At 39.8% G+C, this 23,705-nt stretch overlaps 1 protein-coding gene across 11 annotated transcripts in view; it reads right to left on the bottom strand.

The window, feature by feature from the left end:
• Sec22c (SEC22 homolog C, vesicle trafficking protein) overlaps positions 1–22,631 on the bottom strand; it is a 41,281-nt gene extending 18,650 nt beyond the window's left edge. For 6 of the 11 annotated variants that reach the window (XR_013434323.1, XR_013434324.1, XM_021735042.3 and 3 more), the window contains exons 1-6: positions 22,106–22,259; positions 11,390–11,598; positions 7,655–7,818; positions 5,651–5,830; positions 3,064–3,182; positions 1,653–1,718 (exon numbers count right to left, since the gene is read on the bottom strand). Coding sequence is in view for 9 of the 11 variants with exons in the window: in XM_021735042.3 (XP_021590717.2) it covers positions 1,653–1,718; positions 3,064–3,182; positions 5,651–5,830; positions 7,655–7,818; positions 11,390–11,571 (711 nt within the window). In the remaining 2 variants the exon portion in view is untranslated. Of the gene's footprint in view, positions 1–1,652; positions 1,719–3,063; positions 3,183–5,650; positions 5,831–7,654; positions 7,819–11,389; positions 11,599–17,914; positions 18,029–18,052; positions 18,107–20,227; positions 20,361–22,105; positions 22,260–22,443 lie in introns of those variants that run through there. The other 5 variants (XM_078038058.1, XM_040290141.2, XM_078038061.1 and 2 more) reach the window with 5 other exon arrangements.
• Between the last annotated feature and the right edge of the window lie 1,074 nt (positions 22,632–23,705).

The following is a 23,705-nucleotide window of genomic DNA, read 5'->3' as shown; positions in this document are numbered from 1 at the left end:
GTTGTGGGGAGTGGGCAGATAGCCAGGGTCTCCCAGATAGCCAGGGTCTGACTAGCCTCCGAGGGAAGTTTTTCTTCAGGGAGCGATGACAGGCAAGCAAGTCGGTGAAAGTCATGATTTTACTATTTTGGTTTCTCCTGAGTCACAACCTCAGTTCCCTTGGGCACGTTTTTTTAATCACATCTTCAAAAGCATCTCTGAGTCAGAGAAAGTTCTCCCAAAAGAGAGAGTAACGTATTTCATTTAGGGTGACCTCACAAAAAAGGGGCTATTCTTATTCTGCAAAAGCTGGAAAGAGTTTTTTTGTTCTTTTTTTAAGAAAAATAAAGCATATTCTCAGATCATGAAGCAATCAACAAGGGCTTAAGCTACAGCAGAGGAGAGAGAAAGAGAGATCCAGGATAGGAGCACAGCTGAAGGAATGAAAATGGAACTGTAAGGTCCCTACAGCCCTGAAATGCCAGCTCTAGAAAACTGTTGCTGGCTATACCCAAGGTTTTAGAGACCAGATTCCTAAAAAGTGAGTGCATTTTTAATCTACGGTTGAAAGCTTCTTTTGGCACAATCAAGTAATTCTTGAAAAAAAAAAAATTCTAAGATGTGTCCTGAGAACAGACACTTTTTCCCCCTACGGGTGTGGAAGGGTACCAAGGATTGAACTCAGGGGCACTAAACCACTGAGCCACATCCCCAGCCATTTTTTGTCTTTTATTTGGAGACAGGATCTCACTGAGTTGCTTAGTGCCTCGCCTTTGCTGAGGCTGGCTTTGAACTTGGGACCCTCCTGCCTCAGCCTCCAAAGCCGCTGGGATTACAGGCATACACCACTGTGCCTGGCCAGAAATTTTAATTAAAAAACAAAACAAAAGCAAAAAAAAAGCTTAAGAATGTAAAGAAAGTATTAAAATTTTATCAAGGATGGAGAATTTGAGTTGGGTTTTTGCTAGAATTAACTCTACCTACAAGGAATGCAAAAACTCCTTATCATGCTACCCCTTTTAAGTACTCAGCTGGTATGAAAATAACTAAATAATAATCCAGCCCTCTAGTTATTGTACTAATTTTCCTAGGGATAGATTTGAGTCAGAAGGTATTACTATTAAAGAACCTGTAATTTTTTTGTTTTTTACCCAGTCATAAGTTTAAAAACCACATCTTCAGGGCCAGGGTTGTAGCTCAATGGTGGAGCAATTGCCTAGCATGTGTGAGGCACTGGGCTCAATTCTCAGCACTACATATAAATAAATAAATTAATAAAAGGTCCATCAACAACTTAAAAAATCAAAACAAAACACATCTTTCTGCTCCTTATAAGGAAGGATATTTCTGCACTTGAATTGTCCCAAGAATAAACACAGGGTAATATCCTGCCTTACCCTGCAACCTCATCCCTCCCTTCTAGAGAATCAAACCCAAATTCCTAGTTCCTATTCCGCTGTTTTCAGTGTCCCTGTGGCCTTGGACAAGTGGCTTTCCCTTTCTGAGCCTAAAGTTCCTCCTCTAAAATGAGAGAATTAGGCAGGATGGGCCACAGATCCTTCCACTTAGTACGGTCCAGGATTTGAACCAAGGCCTTGGTAGAACAAAAGCAGGATCTAAAACTTGCCGATAATTACAGAACAACCAAATAAGGCCATCAACACTTCACCCACCTGGAAAATACAGGCTACGAAAGGAATAAGAAAAGCCAGAATGTTTCCAATTTCCTCACGGGCAACCTAAAATAAGTACAAGAAACATAAGGAAAGAATATTTAGATGAAACACTATAACCCGGAGCATTTTAACCCTCATTCAGTGTGGTATGGCTGACAGCACAATGAGACCTAAGTCCCTCTTATATACCAGATCAGGGTCCGGCATGCAACTATTTTCAATGAACTAGATAAACCATGTGCCCTCCTGTCCCCACAGATCTAAGTCCTCAACCTATATTGAGCCCACAATCACTCCACCTCTCAAAATCCTACTTTTTGTCAATACCACAATTTCTCTAATTCCTCCCAGCCCCAGCCATTGCCACATCCTCAGTGCTGTCACTACACTACGCTTTGTACCAGAAGAGTCCTCAGGGACAAGGTCTTAACCATCTTATTGGCATCTCTTCTAGTTTTACAAATAGTTGGCAAATATCTGATTATTAATAATCAAACAATTAAGAGTGGAAACCACACCAAACCCTGGTCAAAGATGAGATGTGTTATCAAGCAAATACACTCTGGTAATAGGCCTGCTGCCACTCTCCACACTCTCCTCAGTCTCTGAGGTCCAACATCCACTGCACTTTAGACTACGGCCTCCACATATGAAGGTACCAGCATTATAGCTCTATCTTTTAAAACAATATCTATTTGCTTATACTAATAGTGATTCTGTTCCTTTAAAAAGTATTTGAAATTCTTCAAAATCCAAAAACATATTTTAAAAAGCATTGAGCTGGATATGATGGTGCACACCTGTAATTCCAGCTACTTGGGAGGCTGAGGCAGGAGGATCAAAAGTCTGAAGTGAGGCTGGGCAACTCAGTTAGACTCTATTTCAAAATAAAATAAAAATGGCTGGAGATGTAGCTCAGTGGCTGGGCACTTGCCTAGCATGCACCAGGCCCTGGGTTCAATTCCCAGTAACAAAACAAAGAACAATGAAACAGAAAGTTGCTCTGAGATGAGCAGGTGAACAAAGAACTCTATCCTATCCTAGTGATACAGGTCTTTACAAATCAGACTGTAGGACAACCTTTTCCCAGGGCAAAAAGAGACTTAACCTTAAAGTCTGAATCAGATGTTTGCCATAGGTGAATAATCTATGCCCTGGAAAGACACCTGTATTCCCAAGGAAAACAAGGTAGTCCAATATCCTTGAATTGAGTTGTCCATTTTATACTAATATCCCAGCAGGCAATTTCCATGTATGCTCAACTTACTACAAAGTACAAAATTTTTTAATTTTCATTTGAATTTTAAAAATTTTAAACCTCAGTGCATAATAACTTTATAAATAAAATATATCCTAGTTTCTTCTTAGATGTGTCCTTCAATTTAAAGTGTTAAAAAAAAGAGGTTACCTGTAAAGAATGTTCTGCGAGATGAACACCACGAATGAGGTTCAGAGCAGCGCACATGATGTTGAGGACGAGGGAGAGAATCCCCAGGGCCGTCACTGGCTCCATTCGGAAATTAGGAGCTTCACAATGAAAAGAAAAAATAAGTGTCTATAGAGAAAATAACATCTATATGAAAGAAAGACAAGCAAAGCCATTAACTAGACCTCCACTAACGATAGGTTTATGATGTTAAACACAAAATACAAACATGCTAATTTTAAAAGCAGCAGAAGTTAGAAGAAAAAAGGCAAGAAATGAAGGACAGAATGGACCTGGGAATCTGAGGTGAGTATCTTCCAGAAATAAGCCCTTTTATAGGCAAGTGCAGGTTTTCAAGTGCCTATTTCCTTTCCATTTAGAGCAGTGGTTCTCAAACAGAGTGATTTGCTGCCCAGAGGATATTTGATAATGTCTGGAGACATTTTCTATTGGCATCCAGCGGGCAGAGGCCAGGAATGCTTCTAAACAACCTAAAATGCACAGGTTAGCCCCCAACAGTAAAGAATGGACTGGTACAAACATGTCAATCGAGCATAGATGGAGAAACTATGATTTTAAACAACTTCTGCTATAAGAGAGGACCATGGCTTTATTTGTATTGGGTGTCAAATTCTGATAGATTTTTTTTGGGGGGGGGGCAGGGGTGTGTACCGGGGATTGAACTCAGGGGCATTCAACCACTAAGCTACATCCCCAGTCCTATTTTGTATTTTATTTAGAGACAGGGTCTCACTGAGTTGCTTAGCACCTCGCTGTTGCTAAGGCTGGCTTTTTATTAGATGCCTCAACCCCCAGCTTGTAAAATATTCCACTCTTTTTATAAAGACAATATTCAGGGTAATGTGTGCATCTAAAGAGACTGATGACAAATAAATGTGTTTTTAATTCTAAAATAATAGGGGAGAGGAGGGAAACATTGATTATTTAGGCTATAAGCTGTTTCTGGAATTGTAATTAGAACAAATATTCCATTCTCTCCTGAAAGATAACTGTTGAAGTGGATTCTGTTCACACAATTAAATGGTGTCCCACCCATTCTCTTGCTATGCTCTTCTAAAATCATCCTTTCTTGTCCTTACATTTCTCACACTTGTGTGCATGTGTGTGCTCATGAGCATGTACACACACAACCACACTCACACACACTCTCATACCCCTGGCCACAACACAACTTATGCCTATTGTTAGTGTGTTAGAGTTTTCACTGAGTAATTCAAAGTTCCTATTAGAACAGAACATGCTACCTGTAAAGATCTAGCCTCAGGACAATAAGATGAGTCAAACCACAGTAAAAATGTCCTAGAAAGAAGGCAAGCTGACACTTTCTGGATTTGCTCCTCTTATCTAAGTGTTTAAAAAACAAAACATATATTATAAAGTTATCCCTGTGTTTAGGGAGAAACTTGGGATTCAATTACCCAGTCTTCTTTCTACAAAAGTTAAATGTTCTCCCAATACAAATTAGAACAACTTACTGATTGGCATGAGAGCCAATCTAAGAACTTACTGGTTGAAACATATTAAACCAAAACACAATGTTAAGCCAAAAACATGAACATTTTTAATACACCACTTTTTAAATTCAAGCAATGAGTTTAGTACAAAATAGTTAAAAACGAAATAATTAGACTGTTACAGTATAGACAGCTCTATCTCTCAGGGGATTCAGCTCTTACACCATTATGGAATTCTTAGAATACCTTAGTAAATATCTACTTTAAATATTAGTTTAACTTCATGTGATTACAAAACTAGGAATGCAAAAAATCATGCTTCATTATGTGCTAAGTGGCTAATGGTGTTAATTCCAAAGTTACAAAGCACTGGGCCACTGTGATCATGTCATTAACATCACATTCTTCAGATGAAGACTGTGAAATCCACTGGGACAGAGGGAGCTCTCCAGGTCTCATGGAGAGCCAGACAGCAATAGCACTAGGGGCCTTGGCCCCTATCAAAACATTCATTCCCACAGCCCTCTCTCCAAGAAGGTACACAGGGATTCTCAGTGGAGATTTGCAACATTTCATTAAGTGATGAGGTAAAAATATGTATAAATCCATGCTGGGATTGTGGCTCAGCAGTTGAGCACTCGCCTAGCATGGGCGGGGCCCGGGTTCGATCCTTAGCACCACATAAAAATAAAAGTATTGTGTTGTGTCCATCTACACCTAAAAAATAAATATTAAAAAAAATATATATATATATATATAAATCCATATGATTCAATGAGTAGCTTCTAGTGAAAGAGAAGGTATATCATTTGCAAAATTTAAACTTACAGAGTTTACCCTAATTAAGAAAACAACCTCCCAAGTCACTCTTCTCAACTCTTGAATTTCATCAAAAGAAAGTATCCTCTCAAAGCTACCCACTATCAGAACTGTCAAGGTCTATATAATGAACACCTGGAAACAGAATCAGTCTGAATTCTTCCCAAAATATACCCTCCCATCTCAAGTATACATTTCTAATATTTAAAAAATCTATTTGAAATACATAGAATCACTTCATATTCATCAATATCAGAGAAAATCAGGCCATTTACCAGGCTCCGAGTGCTTTGGTATGTGACCGTTCATCATCCCATTTGCCACATCTGTGTCCTCCAAAGTAAGAACCATTGGAGGCTGGAACTCTAGCTCCTCCTGAATTTTCTCCAAGCTGCTCTTTATCTGAGAGGAACTTACATAGTTAAAATGCCACTTCATTTTCTGAATGATGCTGTCTGGAAAAAGAGAGCAACCCAAGTTGAGCATTCTCATAAGAATGGATGTTTAGTAACATTTGTACAAAGTTCACATTTCTAAGCAAGCTAGTAAATCAGGCAGATTCTGAAGAGTTAAGTTATATATGCATCAAGGTCAAATAATTATTAAATATCAACATAAGTCTGATCAATCTCTTCAAAGTAAAATGATTAAAAAGTAATTACAGAGAAGGCAATAATGCATCATAAGACAAAAGTGACAAGGGTGTCAGGTGGAAAGGGGCTGGAGTCTTAGACAGTACAATCTTAGGTGATTCAAAACAACATCTCTACCCTTGAAAATGGGGCCAGTTTTTCCTAACTTGATTATCTCAAAAAAAGCTTGTTTGAAAGTACAAGTAAAAATAAATATGTTGTGCAAACTAGGATTACATATTTGAAAGTGATTGATTTTAATTCTTTTACGCTACTCTATCACCAAGTCTTAACAAGCTTTTGAAGTGAAACTTGCTATGCAAAACAAAATAATGTACAATTCTAATATCAATGAGCTTTGACTCTTTCCACTCCCATTCAATAGTGAGCACATGTGGTGCCAAAGAAGGGGCTCCTATCAGATCAAGCACACTGCTTTGGAAGAAGGGCACATGCAGAGATGAGGGAAAAGAAGAACCCAACTCCACTCCACTCCAAATCAACAGAGAGCCAAAGGCTTGCTGCAGCTGTGGTCTGCATTGGGAATAGTGTGTTCTCTTCAAAAGGAAAAGTGGGGCTGAAAGCCTCAAGAGAGAGCAAGAGCCAGAGCTCTCCATCTATCACTGGTCTACCAGAGTGGGTCTGGCATAGTAGGAAGCTCCCCAGTTCCTTCAAGTGACACCAAAAGAGGGCGCTGGTTCCATTTCTAAAAAGCCAGCAGGCAACAAGAGGGAATGTGAGGCTATCAATCACAGTAGCAGCCGGAAAGCCCAACTGGCAACATTTCCAGGTGCCGTCCCCTGCCTGACCACGCGTATCAGATGCTGCCAGCTTCTTGTTCAAGAGCATCACAGCGACCCAAAATATTCCCCAACCCCAAGAGCTCAAAATGAGCCACACTAACAAAAACCAAGCACTCTCTATGATTATCATGTTGTAGTCCAAAGCCCCTGAGCCTCCACAGGACCTTTCTAGAAGAGCCTAGAAAAGAAGTATCCTTTCCAGAGCAGGGCTTCTCAAAGTTAAGAGAGGAGGACCATATTTTTCTTACTTCCAAATGTTACAGACTGATTCTTTTTGATAAAATACTATTTTTTAAATCACAGGAATGTCAAATTACAGTAAGTTTCTGAATACTTTTTCTCATTTTCTGTGCTTCCATCATAAAAGAAGAACACTCTGAGTAGTAGTGCTCTAGTGTAGGGGTTGGTGAAACTTTCTTCAAGCACCCAACAGTATTTTAGGCTGGGGGGCTCTGTGGTCTCTGTCAGGACAACTCAATGGTGCTGTGTGGGGCAAAAGCTGCCAAAGACAACTCATAAAAGAATGAACATGACTGTGTCCCACTTTACTTGCAAAAATAGGCAGCTGGCTTCTGGGCCACAGTTTGATGATCCCAGCTTCAGAGGTTTCACCCTTTCTCGACCTCCCCCAGCTCCCAAGACATGAAAAGCCAGAGTATTAAACCTGAAGGCCTTCTAGTCCATTTTAATGGCTGTGAAATCTCATGATGTGAGGCTCTTTTTCAGAGCCAGGTGCTTGTGCCTCTCAGGGCTTTTCTATATGATCAAAGCTAAACCTCAACTGTAAGTTCTACACATCAAATGCCACAGGAGAGAACAGTAAACATGAAAGAGGGTTACAAACCAAACTCGAGAAAAGCATACGGCCTGGAGGCGAGGCCAATGCAGGTGGTGTCATAGGAAGCTGTGAATTCCCACCACAGGGTCTCCAGGAAGCAGAAGGCCATGGCTGCTGGATACTGGCGGGAGCAGATAGCCATGCAGGCCAGGTCCCCAGAAGAAGAAAAACTGAAATAAAAGGGCAACATCTGCATAACCAGGAAACAGATTCATGTGTTCCCACCCCATACCCAGATACAACCTCCTCTCACCTCTACCCTTGCTTGGCCTCCAACAGTCTTATAGCTGCCTGTGGCATACATATTATCTTTTCAGCCAGACCAGTTTCTAAGATTATTTTTCTTAAGACTTCCTTTAAAATGTCTAACAGTATTAGTCACCAACACTGTGTGATTACTCACTTATGCATGCATGAGGGATGCATTTTCTATTAGGGAGAATTAGCCTCCAACTTCTCTACACTGAGAATAATGTTTTCCTACTTTAATCTACCTCAACACATCTTCTAATGTTAAATCACTTTGGCACCCAGAAATAAATCCTTGTTGTGCATTTCTACATATTCATTATTAATCACATGCTAGGTTTAGTCTGATAATGTTTTATTTAGGATTTTTGTGTCTATGTAAAATTAGACTGTTCTACAATTTTCCTTCCTATGCTGACTTCATCTGGTTGTGGTATTAGAGTTATTCTGGACTCAAAAAAAAAATTCCATTTCTTCTTTTTATACTCCTTTTTAGACTGCCATGCTATCATTTCACTTTTGGGGTTGAAGGGGTCTAGTTCACCTATTTGGGATGTCTACTAGCTGCCTCTCATGATGGAATATCTCCTCGGGGATTATCATTTTTGCTCAAAGTTCTCCACTGTGGGGCTTGTCATTTTCTGTCTTTTGTAACTATAAGTCTCTACATAAGACCTCAACTTAAAGAAAAGGATGACTCTCCTTTTGTCAGAAGGAATTCTCCAGAAGGGGCCTAACCTCTTTAGGACAGAGGTGTTTGTACATGAAAAAGGACCCCTGTTGTGGGTTGAATGTGTCCCCCAAAAAGATACCCTGAAGTCCTAACTTCCAATGAATGTGAATTTATCTGGAAACAGCATCTTTGCAGATGTAATCAGGATAAAATGAGGTTTTACTAGATTAGGGTAGGCCCCCATCCAATGGGGGCCTCTTTACAGAAGGAAAGAGGAGGCCATGTGACCATGCAGACAGACAATGAAATAATAATGTATCTGTAAGCCAAGGAAACCAGGGATTGCCAGCAACCATCAAAAGATAGCAGAGGTATGGGAAGGGGTCTTAAAGCCCTACAGAGGGAGCAGGCCCTGAGATACCTGGATTTCAGATTTTTGGCCTTCAGAACTATAAGAGATTCTGTTTTTTGCTATTCGTTTTTTTTTTTTAAGAATTTTTAATATTTATTTTCAGATCTCGGCGGACACAACATCTTTGTTGGTATGTGGTGCTGAGGATCGAACCCGGGCCGCACGCATGCCAGGCAAGCGCGCTATTGCTTGAGCCACATCCCCAGCCCCCTGTTTTTTGTTTTTTGAACCCAGTGTGTGTTAATTTGTTGTGGCAGCCCTAAGAAATTAATATGACCCTTCAACTGTAAAAAAACTACGATACTGGGCTGGGATTGGTAGCTCCGTGGTAGAACATTTGCCTCACACGCATGAGGCCCTAGGTTGGATCCTCAACACCACATAAAATAAATGAATAAATAAATAAATAAATAAATAAATAAATAAAAATAAAGATATTGTGTCCAGGGCTGAGGTTGTGGCTCAGTGGTAAAGTGCTTGCCTAACACATGTGAGGCACTGGGTTCAATTCTCAGCACCACATGTAAATAAATAAATAAATAAACAACTAAAAATATTTTAAAAAAAGACATTGTGTCCATCTATAACTAAAAATATATTTAAAAAAAAAAGCTATGATACTGATCACCTGTAAGATAAGAAAGTCTTAGCTCTGGGAAAATAATGGTGAATATTCAATTCAAAATACAAATGAATAGAATGTTTTATATTCCTTTTCCAAAAAACTACTGAGGTACCCAAGATTTCATTCTGAAACTGTAGGCTTCTTTTTACTGAGAAATATAACCTTCAATAGAGAAAAGGTGTCCTATCTGAGGCACAGCACACATTAGCTCATCACAGCCTCATGAAGAAGGGCCAGTCAAGGAAGGCAGGTGCTTTCAGGCAAGCAGAGAAAGGAGCTGCAAATGTGGACAGATGCAGCTCAGCTTTTTGTGCCTGAGCACTCAGAGTCCACACCACAAAGTGACAGCTGTAGGTGCTGGCCATCTGACACTGCCAATAGGACACAGACCTTCTTACCTGATACCATCACTTAGCCTGGACGGTCCCTTTTGTTTTTATGATTCTAAACCTGAATTACCCTAAAAGGACTCCATATTATCAGATCAACTAAAAATCTATGATTCAAGAAAAGCAAAATGGACTTGGTAAAAGAAGACTAAATACTACAAAACATAGATGTAGTGTCTATAACTATCTATAAAATTTTGATATTTTAAAACCTGTCTTGCCCCTGATTCCTCCACAAAATAATTGGCTTCTTGCTCTGAGTCCTAGAATAAAATGTGAGAAGCTGACCTCAGTGCCTGAACAGCCTGCATTCAAATCTTAGCTCCACCGCTTGCTAACAGTACAGCTTTGGTTAAGTGGCTTAACCCCAATTTCCTCCTCTGTGCAATACTGCTGCTTGCCTCACAAGCCACAGGAAGCACAGGAACAGTGCCTGGCATATGAAAAGCACTCCACACAATTACCTGTTATAGGATTATTATGACCACCTGAGTCCTACTTCCACTGGCATTTTTTCCACTGTTTTCTGTTCAGTTATATATTTCTCTTCTTCCTTCATTAGACTGTAAGTTGTTTGAAAACAAGAGACCTACTCACTAATTTTTCACTCCATGAATCCCGTCACATAATAAAAATTAAAATGTGAAAAAAAATTTATTTAATATATTTTTTTAGTTGTAGATGAGCACAATATCTTTAGTTCATTTATGTATTTTATTTGGTGCTGAGGATCAAACACAGTGCCTCATACTTGCTAAGCAAGCACTCTACCACTGAGCCACAATCCCAGCCCAAAATACAAGAATTTTAAAGTAAAAAAATTAAAACGAGGGGCTGGGGCTGGGGCTCAGAGATAAAAGTGCTCGCCTACCATGTGTGAGACACTGGGTTCGATCCTCAGCACCATATAAAAATAAAATGAAGATATTATGTCCACCTGTAACTAAAAAATAAATATTAAAAAATTAAAATTAAAAAAAATAGCTCTTGAAGATAATAGCTATTAAGTATTTTAATTTCCTTGGCTTTCTCTAACATTTTTCATCTATCATCTCCTCTTCCTCCTTATCCTTTTCCTACCCTGAATCTAAGTACAGGGGGAACAAAAAACAACTAATAACCTAAAGCCAGAAAAACTGGCTGAACTCAGGTCTTCCAATGCTTGTGAGCACTCCACTGACAGAAGCCAGCAGTTGGAACAGCAATGCTTGAGGCCCTGAGGACACCCAAACCATTCTTAGTTCCACTGTTGTAAACATACAACCTAAGACCACTATCTGACACCATATCTACTCTTAACACACATGGTGATCAGCATAATGTGACTTCAATGTGTGGAAAAAAGTAATCTAAATTCTGCTGCTGTTCTGAAAAAGCGAATATGTTCACTTACTGTATACAAAAGTCACAGCTTTCTGCAGAGCCTCGACCTGGATACTGGGCCAGTCGCAAGGCTAAAGTCTTGAGACGTCTCCTGCATTCCAGAAAATCTTGGGTGTGGTAAAAGTCAGTAGAGGCTGAGAGGGGCAGTCCATCCCTCACCCGTACCACACTGGCAAAAAAGATCATGGACATGGTCCACAAGAGAAGTCATGAGGACACCTGAGGGAAGCAAGGTCATCCTGTTAGTGCCAGAGATGCACCCACCCTCCAAACATGCACTCCATGTTGTTTCACCCTCAACCCCACTATAACCAAATGTTGCTTTTATTATTATTACTCTGCCCTCTAGAGCTATGTGGATCCCAATTTTCCTGTCTCTTTTTCATTTCTAATCCTTCTTTTCCTTCCAATTAATGAATATCTCCCTTTCCAGCATTAAACCAACTGGCATGAGGGGTAATGGGATAGAGAAGCAAGGGGGCAGTGATACACTGTCCATTTGTCTCATTTCCACACACCTCCCCTTGGTGAATAAACATGTGAAAAGCCCCAGGAGTGACAGCAGTTAACAGTAGGACACAGTGCCAGACAGACCTACAGAGACAGGAAGTACCTAACACTGAAGAGGTGGAGATAGAAGCCTAATGATCTGCACAACTCAGGTCACCCAGGGTGGTAGGGGCTAAGCAGTGTAGTTGCCACATCCTCACCTAAAGGAGATGGAGGAAAGTGGAGAGATTCTGAGCATTTAACCTAATGCTGGTGACAAAGAGAGCAGAAGGCAAAAATGGGACTGAGCAAGCATGTCCTCCTGAATTTCGGCAAATGTCTGATACAGAGCCAGTCTTCAAAATGATGACTGAGTCCCTACAGATGGCTAAAGGAAGTCATTTAACAAATTATATTATAGTAAAACACTAAATATTTAGCTATGATATGGAACACATTAAGAAATAAAATAAAATGGATCTAAGCCCTCTTGGTGCCTTTGGCAAATTAGAAAAAGGTGCCTCTCAGGGTGGAAACAGGCCCACACCAGGTCAGCTGGCAGAGTCTGGCTGGGTTGAAGCCCCACCTGTCAACTCCACTGGATGCTCTTACAGGGCATAACCTACACATCTTTGTGTGGCAGCCCTGCAGCAGGGTTTAGTGTGGCGGCCAGTATAACTTTAATGTGTCTGTCCAAGTGTGCACATATCCTGTTTCACAGATCCTGTTTATCAGGTCTTCTACTTGATAGGATGTTAATAGGTATACTGGTGAACTTGTCTTCCAAAGAACTCAAGTGATGCAACCTGACTTGGCATCTCAATTCTTCCTCTTCTCAAATACAGGAGCCCCCAGCATGTACACCACCCCTCACCCCTGCTCCTCTTCACAGTCTACACCTGGGTCTATGATGTCACTTTTTTCATTTCCTCATATCCAAATCCAAGGGCTGTCTCGATTCACCCACTACATAAAACCTCCCCAGACGTGTCCAACTGGAAGCCCTCTCTCCCTCTTGTAAGAATCTAAAGAGACTACTTCTCTGTTCTCTGTGGCACTAATTTAGCATTTCCACCACCTAAGAGTGAGTTCTAAGAACAAAGATCACATCTGCAATGGAGGAATGAATGAATGATTATTCCATTGTACACATGAGAAGCTGCAGTGATAACACTGTCCATTTGTCCTCTTTCTGCATACCTCCCCTTGAGGAGGAAAACTGTGAAAAGCCCCAGGAAAAAATACATCCCTGTGCAAAAGCTACTGAGTTTCCAGCAGGCCCAGGCCAACTGCCAGAAGGTTCAATGGGCTTTAACCCTTGCTTGACCAATGCTGAGACCTCTAGTATCAGAGAGAAAAGGAAGGCACAGGAGTATGAAAATTAACTGTGCTATCTGCTATACTTTCACAAATGTTTGAAATATTAATTTAACAATTTTAAAAGAATGATATTTTATGAAGTCCTAAGAGAGTTGGGCAGAGACTACAAGATCAATTTAAACCAAGAGTTTATAACTCCAGTAAGACCCTTAAACCATGATATAAAGACACTCAGAAGAAGAAGAAAAAAAGATAATTAATGATATACCAAAAGTCAGAACAGGACAGAAACACCCTACAGCAAAATAAGAAAGGTCCTTTTGGGAGACAGAGTAAACTGTATACTCTTGTAAAGGAAAGCAAGTGTGCTTTTATTCCAACTGTTAACCCCCAAACAAGTTCTGTAGTGCTGTCTTTTATGGAGTATCTACCACATGCCAAATGTTGTGTTAAACCAGTAAGAAGAAAAAGGTTGCATTTCTGAGTGCTATTAATCCCAAGAATCACTTCTATTCCTCTCTAAACGATCCGAGCCATTTATGAGTTATCATGAGACAGGCTATAATCAAGTAAGAGATGATGATTATGAAAAAAAAAGTGAAGTTCTGCTTCTGGAAAGAGAAGTAGAAGAATTTTCCAACTCTTCCCATGAGATACAATTTACATTTATTATATATGTAATAAATATGCAGATTCTGAAAGGTGGAGAGGAGATGACAGCCTGGTTTGGACGTTGGGCCTTGAGGAATGTGAGTTTGTTGGGTTTTCTTTTTGCATCACACATCCTAGACTTTGTGTGGGAGAAACTAGCAACCAGAAACAACAATGGGCAGAGATATCCACCACTATCCCCAAAAAAAGTCATCACAACAACAAACCTCGAAAAGGTACAGTTTAGCAAATCAGAAAATTTTAAGATAAACAACCCTCTCTTCTGGTCCAACACCACGGGGTGGAGGAGGAGGAGTGGACTGCACTCTGCCAGGTGTGGTGGTACATACCCCGTAATCCCAGCGGGAGCTCAAGAAACTGAGGCAGGAGGATCACAAGTTCAAAGCCAACCTCAGCAACTTAGTGAGGGCCTGACTAAAAATAAAATACAAAAAAGGGCTAGGGATGTGGCTCCATGATTCAGTACCCGGTACTAAAAAAAGAAAACCTACAAAAACAAAAAACTACACTCACCACAGACCCACCAACAAAGGCCCAGTGAAGAACCTATTTACCCACTCTCGCCTTGCAGGGAATGGCTTGCCCTCCCACCCTGTGGAGTAGTGAGATAGGAGGCCCAGTGGGGAGCTACAGGGCAGTAATGCGCCATCCCCTCCCCCTGAATTATTAAGGCAATAAACTGCCCATCTCTACCTAGCAATAAGCAACCCCTTTCCCCTAGGTATCAACAGAGGCCATGTGGGGAACCTGGATTTCACTGTTGCCAGAGTGGTGTCAACAAAGGTTAATTTAAACACATATTAATTATACATTAAAGGGATTCATTGTGATGTTTTCACACATGTGTATATTATGCCTTGGTCATGTCCATCCAGCCTTCTGCATACTCTCTCCCCTCAGCTCTCTCCCCCTCCTCTCTTTCAGCACCACCCCGCCCCCAGTCCCTCTTCTACTTTCAGGTCTCTCTTTTTTTTTTTCTTTTTTAAACTTCTACATGTGAAAGTCCGATATTTGTTTTTCTGAATCTGCTTTATTTTGCTTAACACAATATCCTCCACTCCATCCAATTTCCTACAAATGACAGAATTTCATTATTCTTTGTGGCTGAATAATAATCCATTTTACATATATCTTTTTTATTTATCCATTCTTCTGTTGATGGGCACCTGGGCTGACTCTATAACTTAGCTCTTGTGAACAGTGCTATAATAAACATAGGTATGCAGGTAACTCTTTTGTAAACTGACTTCATTTTCTTCAGACATTAACTCAGGAATGGAAAAACTGGATCATATGGTAGTTTTTAGTTTCTTGAGGAATCTCCACACTGTTTTCCATAGTAACTATACAAATTTGCATTCAAATCAACAGTACATACCAGTTCCTCTATCTTTATAACCTCAACCTGACTAGCATTTGCTTTTTGGTTTTTTTAATAATAGTCACTCTAATTAGGGTGAGATGGAATCTAATTGTAGTTTTGATTTGCATTGCCCAAATGTATTAAGATATCAAACATTTTTATATTTTTCAGGCATCTGCATTTCTTCTTTTGAGACATGTCTGTTGAAATCTTTTCCCCATTTTTTATTGGATTACCTCTTTTGATGTTAAGTTTTTTGAGTTATTTACATTCTGGATATTAATTCTGTCAGATAAATAGCTGGCAAAGATTTTCTCCCAATCTCTAAGTTATTGCTTCACTCTGTACCTTTGTGTGCAGAAGCTTTTTAGTTTGATATAAGCCCATTTGTTTTATGCATTTGCTTCCTTGCTTTTGGATTCCTGTCCAGGAAATTGTTGCCTGTGCCAATATCTTGAAGTGTTTCCTCTGTTTCCTTTTAGTGGCTTCAGATCTTACAATAAGGTCTTTGATCCAATTTGAGTTCATTTTTGAGCAGGGTTAGATTGGGGCCTAATTTCAATCTTCTAAATGTGAATATCCAATTTTCCCAAGCACCATTTATTAAAGAGGCTGTCCTTTCTCCAATGTATATTTTTGACACCTTTGTCAAAAACCAGTTGGCTGAAAATACATGAATTTTTCTGGATCCTCTATTCTGTTGCACTGGTCTCTGTATGTCTTTATGCCAATGCCATGCTCTTTTTGTTACTGTGGCTCCGTAGTATGTCTTGATATCAATGCTGCCAGCATTGTTCTTTTTGCTTAGGATTGCTGTTGGGTCTTTTTATGCTTCCATACAAATTTTAGGGTTGTTTATTATAGTTCTGTAAAGAATGTCATTGGTATTTTGATGGGAGTTACACTAAATCTGTAGATCACTTTTAGTATGGGCATTTTAATAATATTAATTCTCCCAATCCATGAACATGTAGGTCTTTTCACATTTTTTTTACATTTCATATTATCCAGATCTGATAAAATAATATCTGAACTGTCCAAATTCCAACAAAAAACCACCGGTCAGTGCATGCCTGTAATCCTAGCAGACCAGGAGGCTGAGGCAGAAGGATCGCAAGTTCAGCAAAAGTGAGGCACTAAGTAACACAGCGAGATGCTGTCTATAAATAAAATACAAACTAGGGCTAGTGATGTGGCTCAGTGGTTAAGCATCCCTGGGTTTAATCTCTGGTACCAAAATAAATACATAGACAGATAAACAAATAAAACACTATAAATATTTAAAACTTATAGTCTATAATATATTTGAATTATCCACAGGAAGGCTAGATAGAGAAACAATAAACAACAAAAACCAGATCAGAAAACAAAAATAAAGGGCAGACTCTGATACATTTCTGATTACACTGAATATACATTATCTAAATACACATTTAAAGAGAGACTGCAGAGTAGATAAAATATATGACCCAATTTTATAAAATCTGTATGAAATTAACTTCAAATATTAATATATAGGCAGATTGAAAGTAAATAGATAGAAAAATATAGCATGCAACATTAATCAAAATAAAGCAAGGGGTGTGGCTATAGCTCAGTAGTAGAGAGCATGCCTGGCATTCCCAAGGCTCTGGGCTAATCCCTAGCACCACAAATAAATACGTTTTTAAGAATAAAGTGAGATCCTGATGCAATGGTGCCCACCTGTAATCCCAGTGACTTGGAAGCCTAAGTTAGGAGAATCACAAGTTCAAGGCCTGCCTGGGCAACTTGGCAAAACTATCTCAAAATAAAAAAGGGCTAGGATGTAGCTCAGTGATAAAATACCCCTGAGTTCACTCCCCAGTATAATAATAATAAATCATAATAATAACAACAGTAATATCAATAATAATGCAAGAGTTATATTACTATCAGATAAAGCTGACTTACGAGCAAAGATAATTTCCAGGGAAAGACAGTAATATTACATAATAATAAAAGGATAAACCCATGAAAAAGACACAATAGTCCTAACCAACCACGTATGCACCAAACAACAGAGATGCATATAGGTGAAGTAAAAACTGATAAAGTAAAATGAAAATTAGACAAATCCAGAGTTATAGTTAGAGACTTCAACACCTTTTCCCCAAAAATAAAACTAAACCAAAAATCAGCAAAGATACAGAACTCAACAACATTATCAACCAAAGCATATAATTAACATTGATAAAATATTCCCTCCAACAACAGCAGAATTACCTGTAAGCACTCATAGAAACCTTATCCTGGGATTTAAAATAAACCTTAATAAATTTCAAAGAATTCATATGGAGTGTGTTCTATGACCACAGTGTTTTCCAAGAAATTAACAATGGAAAGGGAATGAAAATCTTCAAATGCCTGAAAACTAAACACACATATAATATAGGGATCAAAAAGAAAGTCTCAAGGAAATTTGTAAAAATACAATGATGCTAGGTATGGTGGCACACTCTTGTAGTAACCACTACTCAAGAGCCTAGGCAGGAGCATTGTGAACTCCAGACCAGCTTTGATTTAGTGACACCATGTTTCAAAATAAAAAATAAAAAGGTCTACAGATATAACTCAGTGGTTGAGTGTCTATTTTAGTCAGCTTTTTCACTGCTATGACTAAAAGACCTGAAAAGAACAATTTAAGAAGGAAAAGTTTATTTGGGGGCTCACAGTTTCAGAGGTCTTAGTCCACAGCCAGCCAGCCCCATTCCTCGGGGCTCAAGGTGAGGCAGAACATCATGGCGGAAGAGTGTGGTGAAGGGAAATGACCCAGGACATGGCCAAGAAGCAGAGAGAGACTCCACTCACCAGATACAAATTATATACCCCAAATGCATGCTGCCAAAGCACATCTCCTCCAGTCATATCCTACCAACCTATAAATACTACTCAGTTAATCTCAATCAGGGGATTAGTTCACTGTTGGGTCAAGACTCTCATAATTCAATTATTTCACCTCTGATGTTCTTGCCTTGTCTCACACATGAGATAAGGGGACACCTAATATCCAAACCATAACAGTGTCCCTGGGTTCAATTCCCAGTACTCCCCACTTTTATAAAGCTGGATAATAATGGAAATACATCAAATTTTGTGGTTCACAGCTAAAGGAGTACTGAGAGAAGAATCTACAGTACTAAATGCTTATAACAGAAAAAAAAAGTCTCAAAACAATACGTTAGGCTCACATGTCAAGAAATTAGAAAACAAATCCAAAGCAGGAAGAAGGAAGGAAACAATAGAGATGGAAATGAAAACAAAAAAAAACAGAGAAAATCCATGATACAAAAAGCTGACCCTTTGGAAAGATCAATAAAATTAACAAACCTCTACCAAAACTGACAACAAGAAAATAAGAAAAACCAAATTACCAATGTCAGGAATAAAATAAGGGATGTCACTACAATTCCACTTCTGGCATTTATCCCAGAGAAATAAAAACTTATGTCCCCTACACAAAAACCTGAGCATAACTGCTCATTACAGCTTTATTTGTAGCAATCAAAAACTGGAAGTGAACAAAATGCCCTAGAAATTGTGAATGGTTAAATCATATTACATTCACACCATGAAAAATGCTATGCAGCAATAAAAGAGAATTAATTATTGATACAACTAGGATGGATCTCAAGAGCATTGTGCTGATTGAAAAAGGTCAACATCAAAGGTGACATAGTACATGAATCCTTTTATGTAACATTCTAAAAATGACAGAATCATATATGGAGAACAGGATGGTGAGGAGGATGGGAATGAGCGTGACTATGATGGGATGGCAAAAGGATAATCTTTGTGGTGACAGAATAATTTGGTATCTGGATTGTGGTGGTGATTACAGACATTAATACATAATAAGATGGCATAGTATGATATATATACTTTATACTAAAGTCAATTTCTTGGAGTTGATGGTGTACTATAGTTATGTAAAATGTACCCAATGTGGGAAACTAGGTGAAGGGTCTGGGGGACCTCTCTGCACTATCTTTGTAACGTCCTATGATTATAATTATTTTAAAATAAAAGTTGAGGACTGGGGATGTGGCTCAGTGGTAGAGCTCTTGCCTGACATGCATGAGGCCCTGCATTTGATCCCCAGCAACACAAAAAATAAATAAGCTAATAAATAAATAAAAGTTGAAAAACAGAATTAACTTAAGGTCCTTCGTGTGCCACTCAAATAATGCTCATACTTCATTTTTGTTTATATATCATTTTTAAATATTTCCACCAATATCACAATTGTCTTAACCACTAATTCACTGTAGTTCTGATTGTGAATGGATATTGAAGGGTGTGCTTTATAATGAACAGCTCTAAGACTATAGGACATTTTCAAACTGGAAGATAATATAATATCAGTACTTGATATTATAAAATAAAGCTGCTTGAAGATAATTAGTACTAAATTTAAAACAGGAAAGCAATGGTATGAATCTGGAAAATCAGGTCACAATTATAGAAAGAATAGTATAAACTCTGTAAGGACAAAACAACTAAGCAAATGAGTGAATGAGAAAGCTGTCTAGTTTTTGTTCACTGATACAAGAAATGTAGGTGTGCACATCCCTTGCCATAATTCTGAACTATATTTTGAACACTTTCCCACAATAAATCTTAGAAAACAAGAAAGGTTTATACAGATGGAATTCTGTTTAGGTAAAAATGTGAAGTAGTAATCAAATACACAGCATCCATATGTGTTTTTCTATATTACTAAGTTTTGTATTTTAATCTGCCTCTAGCATTTTCTCTACCACTTCCAATCATCTATTCATAGATTATCCCTATTTTACCAGTAAGAACTTTATGCCACTCTTGTTCCTGTTATTCCCACTTTTTTTTTTGCCCAAAAATCCTACCGCTAAATCCCTACCACATACAGGGAGAGGGCCTGTGAGAGATGACTGGGCACTGCAAAATAGAAATTTAAACTAGAAAAATAAGTTTAATTTGGCACACAAATTTGTTAAAATTATTTACCATAAGGTGTATCTCCCACTCTTCAAATATATCATATAGATGACAAAACTTGAATTGTGTCACCCCCAAATGGATTCTCCTATAGTCACAGGACTGGGATACTGGTCACCTAATTTGTAGATCCTCTGGGTAACTTGGAGATGGGATGGAGAGGAAAATAGAAGTCAATTATGATACTCATTAAGAATTTAGAAGAGTATGAAACTGAACTTGATAGGAATTAATATTATAGTCATCCTTCTGTATCCATGGGTACCAATTCAGCAGATCAACCAACCTCAGATGCAAAATATTATGAAAAACTGCATGTATACTAAACATTTACAGACTTTTCTTCCTGTCATTATTCCCTAAATGGTACTATATAACATAGTGTTTTACTATTTTATATAAGAAATCGAGAAATGATTTTGAAGTATACAGGACAATGTGTATAAATTATACACACTGTATATGCCATTTTATATAAGGGTATTGAGCACAATCCTCTGAGGATACTGAGGTACAACTGCATATGCCAGGCACTGTGCTAGGAACTTTTTTATATTGATAATATTATTAACTGCTCATAACTATCTATGATACAGGCATAAACTACACTAGACATGTGGGAAAACTCAGCTCTCAGGCTTAAGAGGTAGAACTAGGATTCAAACTCAAACTTGCCTCATATGATCTTTCCACCACATCCTGCCTCTCTAAATCCAATTTAGCTACTCCATTTCAGCTACTCCATTTCTCTAAATAATTCTTTCTCCTAGAGCATCAAAACACACACACACACACACACACACACACACACCTCAACAACAACAATCAGCGATACTTGTTGGTAGAAAAGGAGACTAAGGTTACACTTGTTAAGAACTGCCCTTACCCACCAGATTCCCTTAATCAATATTCTTCTGACCATTAGTCATCTTTGGGATACAGCTGATCTCTAAATTCCTTCTAGGACTAAAAAACAATGGGACCTCAAGTCGTCCTCTAAGTCCTAAATACAATTAAATTAGATGTTTAACAACATTGTTTACAAATATTTTCCTGAGGAAACTACTGCCAGTTTAATTTTATTTAGCGATGTTAAATCACTTCCAATTATTTCCATTTTATTTTACTAAAATTTTCTTTAACAGAATCAATTCTTTGCAAAACTTAAGATTCTATTGTGTGCATGTAAGAATATGTAACAGATCCCATCAGTATGCACAACTATAACGCACCAATAAAAAAATTTAAGATTTACCCTATCCATTGGTTCTGAATTGTGATTTTTCCCCCCCCCCGATAATGTCACAAATTTCACCCATTAGTTTCACCATCGGGAACATTCTTTCGTGGCTTTGATTTCTCCAAACCTAATGCTTCTCTGGAACGCTCTAATTTTCTGGCTCTGGAGGTCTAAGTAATGGACACAAAACCTGAAATGAAACATCCTACACCTGATGTTCCGAAAAGCTGGTCCAGGGTATTCAGCATTTGGTAGTGCAACTCTAAAGACACGCTAAGGGAAAGTCTGCTATTCGAGTAGCCAATAGTCTGGACATAAGCTTTGTGGATACTTAAGGAAACAATCGTCTCCTCCCTCTCCTAGGATACTCCTCCCACTGAGGGCAGGGCTGGGCGCGCATCTGTCAGTCGAAGACACTCTCAGGCGAGCGCCAGGATTTGTCCAGGGGTCCAGAGATCCGCTGGCGGGAGAAAGGGGACCAAGGACTCGGGAAACCCCAAGGGCCCCACGAAGCCCTACGGGTCTAGCCAGGGAGAGGGCGGGGCGAGCCCGGGCCGCCTCCACCTCCAGGCCCGCCCTGCGCCACACCCGACCCCGCCTGTTTTCGGCTAACGGACCTCGCGCCCGCCTCCGCCGGCGGCCCTCACCTCGCCCCGACGGCGGCCTTCAGAAGTCGGCGCCCACCACAGTTTGGCCGCGCCGCCCGCCGCCTCCTCGGCAACCTTAGCCCATCGGGAGGACCCGGCGCAGGACACCGGTGGCCCGGGTGCAGGTAGGCAATGGTGCGCACGCGCCATCCACGAGTTCCCATTCGCTACTGCTAGGCGACACCCGCACCCAAACAGACCAATCCTGGCGCGCCTTCACAGCCCAGTCCCTACAGAGTCCGGAATTGAAGCGTTCTTAAAGGGCTGAGACCCAAATGCTGAGGGGGCGTGACTGGAGCGCGCGTTTCCCAACTCTCTTCCCATCTCCTGACTCTCACCCTCGCGGGTTTGAAGTCCAAATCTCGCTTCTGGAGGTGCGAGGAGGCTTCGTGGTCTAAGCTCGAATTCTGCCGGGTAGCAGACAAGACCGACATCTGGAGGCTGGAAGGCTCTGCCTGACTGAGCGACTCTCTCGGGCGTGGGTTTTGCGGTCTGCGCGGCTGGGCGGGAGGCCGGAGATAGGCAAACCGAAGAACACGGCCCACTGCCAGCCTGGAGGAGGTGCCAAAGTCCGACCCCTGAGCGGCACACCCCAGATGGGGGCGGAGACACCCATGGATGACTAGATACGTGAGAGCACAAAACAATTAAAACCTGCATAAATACAAACTACTCAGCTGACAGGAGCAGGATTTGGGGTGGGGTGGGGTGGGGGATTTGCAAGCACTTCTAACCTTGACTCAGAGGATTCCCCGAGTAGCAAGCAATAAGTAGGCAAAGGAGAGCGGAAATAGTAGTAGTCAATAGGCAGAGAGAAAGTGTGTTTCAGAATGAGAGATCAGCATGTATAAAGAAATCTGTGTAGAAGGCAAGAGAGCTCTTCAAATTAGAGAGATAGAAAAAAACCTGGAGAGGGGAGAATGGGGATTTAGTGTTTAATGGTACAGAATTTTATTTGGGAAAGATGAAAAAGCTCTGAAAATGGATAGTGGTGATGGTTGCACAACAAGGAAAATGTTAAATGCCATAGAACTTTACTGAATAGCAAAATGTATGTTATGTATATTTAACATCCCTTTTCCCTCCCCCCCCCAAAAAAAAAGAAAAGACATCCAAAGTGTAGAGAGTAAAGTAGAGGAATGAGAGCCATTAGAGAGAATAGAAGGAGCTGAACCATGGGGCCCTTTTCACAGGCCACAGTGGAAAGTTTAGATTAGCAGAAAACCACATTTGCATTTCGTAAAAAATCACTTTTGGTTGCTAAAGTTAAGATTAAAATAGAGACGGCACAATGAAGCTGTGGTGGAACTAACCTCAGTCATCTGGGCAAGAAAGGATGGAGTTGGAGTGTGAAATGAGATGAGAAGAGAACAGAGCAGACTGCAGAGAAATGAAGAACATAATCATCATGCCTTGGTGACCAACTGGATGTGAAGGATGGATAAGGTGGATTCAAGAATGATGCCACTGTTTAGCCTTGGAGGGAGGGATGAATAGTGGAGACATTCAAAGATATGGAGAATGCTGGAAGGAAGTCTGATTTGGAAAAGAACACTGATTACAATCTCTGTCTTAGACAAGCTGAATTTCAGGTACCTTT

Source organism: Ictidomys tridecemlineatus, chromosome 2 (assembly GCF_052094955.1).
Source record: "Ictidomys tridecemlineatus isolate mIctTri1 chromosome 2, mIctTri1.hap1, whole genome shotgun sequence".
Classification (NCBI taxonomy): Eukaryota; Metazoa; Chordata; class Mammalia; order Rodentia; family Sciuridae; genus Ictidomys; species Ictidomys tridecemlineatus.
The sequence above is the reverse complement of the archived record's forward strand: the minus strand, read 5'-3'. Positions and strand labels throughout refer to the sequence as shown.